This window comes from Callorhinus ursinus, unplaced genomic scaffold (genome assembly GCF_003265705.2).
Source record: "Callorhinus ursinus isolate GAN/ISIS: 27379988/994484 unplaced genomic scaffold, GSC_fseal_2.0 scaffold56, whole genome shotgun sequence".
In the NCBI taxonomy this organism is placed as follows: Eukaryota; Metazoa; Chordata; class Mammalia; order Carnivora; family Otariidae; genus Callorhinus; species Callorhinus ursinus.
In genome coordinates, this window is record NW_027397118.1 from 8,284,984 (window position 1) to 8,291,844 (window position 6,861).

At 34.9% G+C, this 6,861-nt stretch overlaps 1 protein-coding gene across 1 annotated transcript in view; it reads left to right on the forward strand.

The window, feature by feature from the left end:
- Nucleotides 1-6,861, forward strand: part of ITFG1 (integrin alpha FG-GAP repeat containing 1) — a 332,983-nt gene that overhangs the window by 3,508 nt on the left and 322,614 nt on the right. The window contains exons 3-5 of the mRNA XM_025852344.2: nucleotides 3,349-3,494; nucleotides 4,551-4,608; nucleotides 5,853-5,927. Of these exons, the coding sequence (XP_025708129.1) occupies nucleotides 3,349-3,494; nucleotides 4,551-4,608; nucleotides 5,853-5,927 (279 nt within the window). The remainder of the gene's footprint in view (nucleotides 1-3,348; nucleotides 3,495-4,550; nucleotides 4,609-5,852; nucleotides 5,928-6,861) is intronic.

Below are 6,861 nucleotides of genomic sequence, written 5' to 3' on the forward strand. Positions count from 1 at the left end.
TGTTTTATATACTATTAAAATTTAGAAACCTGTTTTTATTTTGTTTAGAATATTTTTCAAAGAAAAAACAACACTCCTTCACTCTTTTCTTCCCCTATTCCCCTGTTCTTCTCTCAGATGAAACCACTTATAAAACCTTCAGGTATTTTTTCTGAGGTTTATTTCCATATTTTAAAATAAGCATTTACACTATAATTTCTTGAATAATTATCTTCTTCTCTTGGATTTTTGTTAGCATAGATGAGGGTTTGCCATCTTTAAATTAGCCCCATCACCTCAATATCATTATATCATATTTCTAGCTAAATCAGTAAACATCATTTACATTTTGACCATGTAGATTGTGTGCACTTCAGAACCAACCAGTACACAGTAATTTCATTTCTGTAGAGTTTTTCCTCCTGGAGTAAAATTGATTTTTAAAAAATCAATTGCATAGTTTTCTATGTACCTATCCTTAATTCCTTGGTAGATGTTCCATCATATTGGCCAAATACCTATTGTTCTTTTTTGTTTTCTCCTTTAAGTCCTCTACACTTCTACCCAATCTGGATTCATTCTTTAAGCCTCCTGCAAGGTTAGTATTTGGGGATTTTCCCTTTGTCATTCTTTGTTGGATCCCTCTTTCTTGGATCCTGTGCCATTTTATCCTTAGCTTCTTCATTAACTCCACTGGAGTGCATCCTTCAGGAAATTCCTGAGAAAGAGTGTATGCTTTGTCCTTCCATGTCCCCAGTTTTTTTTGTTTTTAATACTTTGGTTGGCCTATAGTCTTCTAGCTTCATGGGGTGCTATTTTAAAATCCAGTGCTTTTTTTTTTTTTTTTCTCCTAATCCTTCTAATGTGACTTATTTTATTTTTCCTTTTGGAAACTTTTAGGGTCTCTTCTTTATCCCTTTTGCACTGATTTTTCATGATGATGTGTCTTGATATAGATTATTTTTCATTTATTACACTGGGTATTAGGTGGGCCCCTTCAAACTGGAGGCTTCTATCCCTAGGGGCTTTTTGAAATGTTATTTCTTTAGTAATTTTTTTATTCTATTTCAGGAATTCTTATCATTTTGTTTTTGGACCACCTTTATTCTTTTATTTTATTTGTGTTTTTGTCATTTCATTTTGTTTTCCTTTCCAGGAGGTTTTCTCATTTTTATTTGAAGCCTGCTATTGAATTTTTGGTTAGTGGTAATACTTTTTATCTCCAAGAAGTTTTCTTTATTCTCTTATTATTCTTTCCTCTTAACATGCTGTTCCGTTTTTGTTTCATAGACATACTTCCTTCTCTTATGTCTTCAGTGTAGATTTGAGGTTTTGTTATTCCCCTTACTATCTCTCTTTTCTTTGGATTCCTTATTGCTATTTGTTTTGGCTCTCTTTAATATTCATAGTTTCCTTCAAAAAGCAAGGGTATCATATTTGATAGTATGGCAACAAAGAGCTGATTGGAAACTCTTTGCATGGTAGGACTTGTCTCCTGTCTCTTGCCCTGTGGCAAGACTGACATCCAAGGAATAGGGTAGAGCTGTGGGCAAGGGTCAAATTGTTCTTTCTGTAGACTTAGCATTAACTCCCTGTTTTTAGCTTAAGTCCCGAACCTTACCCTCTGCTGTAACTTAAATCTGTAATGTCTGGTTAATAAACTGCTTGGTTTTGTCTTGCTGAGAAAGGGGGACAGTGGACCATACTCACAATACAGACTTTCAGATAAACCTGTTTTCAGCCTTCTGCATCACCCTTATCTTTCACAATTTCTGATGACTGCAAATTCTGAGCCTCTCAGGTGTTCTTCTGGGCAAAAGCTTTCCTTCTTAAGCCTTTTTCTTCAAACATTTTAGCTTATAGTTTCCTTGTCCTCGTAAGTCAGTTAGCATTCCCTATCTCCCTTTATGATCTCTTTGGTTTTGAGTGTTATATTTTTTTTAATTCATTCTGTATCATTTTAGTGGGTTCTTTGAAAGAAGAAAAGATAAACACATATGTCGATCTCGTGTCTTTAAACCCTGTACATCCTATTTTTACAGCCATAAAGAAGCTGGGGATTTATGGCTATATGACCTAATCAGGTTATAGACAGGTATTACTGCCAAATAAGTTCAATATGTGTTCCTGGGTATGCATCTGTAGCCACATGCACATGAAGAGACCTCCACAGTTAGATATAGTTTGCTACATAGTAGCATGGGTGGTTGCTGTATCATTTTTAAAGACCAGGTATTTTCATGGAAAAGTTAAAGTATTGTTGGAATTATTTGAGGAAACTAGTATTAACAAACGATTTTATCATAATGATCAGTTTTAGAGGCTGACGCAATTTGAATTTCAGCTATTCCTCTTAGCTATTAGCTAATTAGCTAGTTAGTTGTTAGCTTTCAGCTTTAGCTTTTTAATTGCTTCAAACCTCCGTTTCCTAGTCAGTTCAATAGGAATGATAATTCAGGTGATGAAAATTAAATTATCAGTTAATAGCTACTAAGCATTGATGAAATATATGGGACAGAATAGGTAGATGCATTATGATAAAAATTATTGTCTTTCTTCACTCTGCTTAACCTTGCTTAACTTTTCAGTATTTTTCTCATTTTCACCTTAAATAAAACCTGTTATATATATTTTTAGATTCTTGATGCCATTTACAAAATACTTATCTCTAGTCTTTTGGAAAACTCGCTGTCTTGCTATTTGCTCTAAGTGGAATTAAATAAAGATTGAACTTAAGGCCTATTTTTGGTTGGGTCATTCAAACATTAAGATAAGACATGTTTTAAGTTTTCAAAGTTAATATAAATAATTTGAGAATTATTTCATTATTAAAATATAAAATTAGGAATGTATGTTTTGATAGCATATTGCCAAGTTTGATAAAAAGAACTTATTTACCATTGTGAATCTTGAATATTTTTCAGAAATAAAATGATTACTTACTCTGCACATCTGCATTAAACCCAAAATTAACTATTTTACAAATTTAACCTTTTAACTGATAAAATGATAGTGATACCCCTTGTTACCTTAACAATTATGAGCCCCATTTCTTATAAACCAGCCAAATGCATTGGTGTCCTTGACAAAAGAACTAAGTAAAAGATGATATTGGCTAGTGTAAGAACATAAAACTGTTCTTTCTTTTGAAATATTTCAGATTTTTGTCTCTACAATCATCCTGAATTAATTTTGTAGATCAAAGAGGCCTAAATACATGAAGGATGATAAGAAATTAAAGAAGAAAATGAAATGAGAATCAGTTCTATGATTTTAAATTTTGCATTGAAAATATCTGTGTGTAGTACATAGACATGTCCTTTTCTCTTATATCTTGACTAGATACCTTAAAATGTGTGTTTTTTTTAGGAATCACAGTGCACTGATAACAAGTGTAGTCCCAGGGGATTATGATGGAGATTCACAAATGGATGTCCTTCTGACATATCTTCCCAAAAATCATGCCAGCAGTGAATTGGGAGCTGTTATCTTCTGGGGACAAAATCAAACATTAGGTAAATTTGTTTTTTAAGAGTTTTTAATATTTATCATTGGATATTAAAGGAAGACTATGCCTGTTATTCCTAGGTAAATATAACAAAAATACTGTTCTGAAATCAGTTCAGTAATGAATTTCTTAAGAGTCAGTAATGGCCTGTAAAAACACTTTTAAAAGTCAAATTTCTGATTTTTCTTTTTGAACCCAGAGCTAGTCTGAGGTCAGTTCCAGAGAACAGATTCCACTATTGCTAGCTTTAGGAAGAGAGAGATTTATTAAAGGGTTTTATGGCCTACATAATTATTGGGATAGCTGGAGAACAGACTCTAGGTTGAACCTTCAGGAACAATCCCCAAAGCCATCAAGCATGGCTTTTTACCATCAGAACACTGCCAGTTGTACCATAGCTGCTAGAATGACACTGTCTGCCGTGACCCTCAGCGGCCAGGGGGATGCCTAGTCTTCCCATTATAGGAAAACACAAAAAGGTTGGAGTGGAAGTTGAGAGTCAGTCTACCATATCCACCCCAAAACCTTCAAGACTTACCTAAAAAGCCAATTAATTATACCCAAGCAGATAACTTTGTTCATGGACCATATTTCAACACAGGGTGGAAGGGCTACAGTTGTGTTTTCTGTAACGTTTGAGAACATAAGCAGTAGTCTCAGTGCTTCAAAGTCATTCAGTCAGTAAATATCTAAAGAAATAGTACCATGTGAAAAGCATTTCATGTATGCAAGCATGGACATTTTAGAGTCAAGTAGTTTTGTGCATGTTGTCAACTGCTCTAGTGCTAAATTGTATTTAAAGAAGACTCACCTAAGAGATTTTTAGATTAAATCCTCTAAAGAAAGTTATTGTAATGGTGCTCTTAACTATAGAATGAGCCCCAGTATTTTGTCCTTACAAACTTGATGTCCATTTAAGTTAGATTTATAGTGTCTTGTTAATAGTAGTAGTTGGAATTAATTATACATGAATCTTGAAAAGAATAAAGGTATTTTACCCCAAGTGTAGATATCAAAAATAATATAAAGTGCCTGCTGATTTATATGTTTTCTTTCTATACAGATCCTAACAATATGACTATACTCAATAGGACTTTTCAAGATGAACCACTAATTTTGGAGTAAGTATGTGCTTGCTTTCCTTTGAATGATTTTAAACTAACAAACATAAAATTTCTCATATAAGAGACTACTTTGCAAAGTAGCATTGACACTAAATTCATTCTCCCTTTGAAACTGATAGAGGCTTATACTCTTGACTATATGACATTTACGTGCCATGTTGGAGGAAAGAGAAAAACGAAATTCAATATTTTGGAAAGAGGAAGAAATTTGTGTTTTTGTTTCAGTAGCTTTCAGTGTGTCCATTATGGATCTTTGTTGATTGTAGCCATGTCATTACTCAAAAGAATTAAGGTAACTGTTTTACAGTAATACTGTTAGTGCTTGATTGACAGATAGGAATGGTATGGGTTTTTCTCCAGAGATTTAGAAAAATGTCTATATTAAGGAGAAACTTATCTTTTTTTAAAGCTCTTCTTTAGTGTTATCATTTATTTCTCAAAATACACTGATGTACTAGGATAAGTGTCATCCAAATTCCTGTCAGGACATTTGGTAATGATACAGAGATCATTTGGGGAGCTAAAGCGGTGTACAGCCACTTTCTTGTTTCCACTGCTGCGTTTCATACAGTTATTAAAATAATAGTCATGTATCAATACGTCAGTGGCCCTTAGAAGTCTCAGCTATAAATTCATGGATTAATCTTCTTAAAGGCCCTCAGCTTGATTGCTTTCATAGTTGTGTATTTTTTCATTGTTGTTGCAATATATAATGGCCAGTGTGAATTTTTACACCAGCTGGGGATTACTTTTGTGGGTTATTTCTCCTAAACTCACCTAACTACATCCGTTGGGTCTGAAATAAGTGCTGTCTTCTTGCCGCTCAGGGATAGATGAGGTTATGCAGAAACGAAAGACAACTCTAACATTTCACAACAAAAGTTCATTTCTTGCTTACACTGCCTGTCCACTGTGGGTAAGTGATAGGCCCAGCTCTGTGCCATCACTCAGTCACGTGTCAGAGTCCCCATTATCTGTGGAGCTGCACCACCTGAAATCCATGTTCCTCTCCTTGCCACTGCCAAGCTTAAAGCAGACTGGAGGGTCCAGTAATAAATAATAAACCCTTTTGCCTGGAAGTAACACATGTCTAACACTCTGCTCACATTTTATTGACTACAGCAAAAACTGGTGAGCACTGTGATGTCAACCACACCTCACAAAGGTTATTTTCCTTTTAAAGCTAGAACATGAGAATTTTACAAAATAACTGCTTAATGTTTTTAATGTTTTCTTTTCAGCTTCAATGGTGATTTAATTCCTGATGTATTTGGTATTACAAATGAATCCAGCCAGTCACAGATACTATTGGGAGGGTGAGTAAATATGATTATAACCATGCCATGAATTGTACTTATTGCTGCTACAGGATGTGTGTCTATGTGAACTGATTGCTTTAACCATTAGGAGAAAACTCAGCTCATTGGAAATCCTTGCTCTTAAAGATTTTTAAAAGGGCATTTGGTTGACATATAAGCTTTCTCAAACACTTGGGGATATGATCTGCAACTGCTCTCTAGGTAGAACCAGCTTAATCCATTTCTCCCTTTGGAAATTAGAGATATAACTTTACAGGTCCCCATTTAAATATTGGTTCATTAGATGTTTTTTAGGAAAAATTTAAATAGGATAGCTGCAGTCTTAATTGAATTCTCCACCTTAATCATGGTAGCTCTGAGACTTTTACTGATAAGCCTTTCCTTCTCCCTTTTATTTGTTCAATGAGCAATCAATAATTGCCTGAGAATGTAAACACCCCTTCTCTGGGCTCTGGAAACTTTTCTGTGTGTACTTTATCCTTGACCAATATGTGTGCTAGGATTCTCTTACTACCCTTGCATGCCACTCTTTCGAAAAACTGTATCGCTCGGCATCAGGGAAATCCAACTCAAAACATCAATGAGATACCACCTCACACCAGTCAGAATGGCTAAAATTAACAAGTCGAGAAACAACAGATGTTGGTGGGAATGCAAGCTGGTGCAGCCACTCTGGAAAACAGTATGGAGTTTCCTCAAAAAGTTGAAAATAGAGCTACCCTATGATCCAGCAATGTACTACTGGGTATTTACCCCAAAGATACAAATGTAGGGATCCGAAGGGGTACGTGCACCTGATGTTTATAGCAGCAATGTCCACAATAGCCAAACTACAGAAAGAGCCAAGATGTCCATCGACAGATGAATGGATAAAGAAGAGGTGTGTATACACACACACACACACACACACACACACACACACACACACACA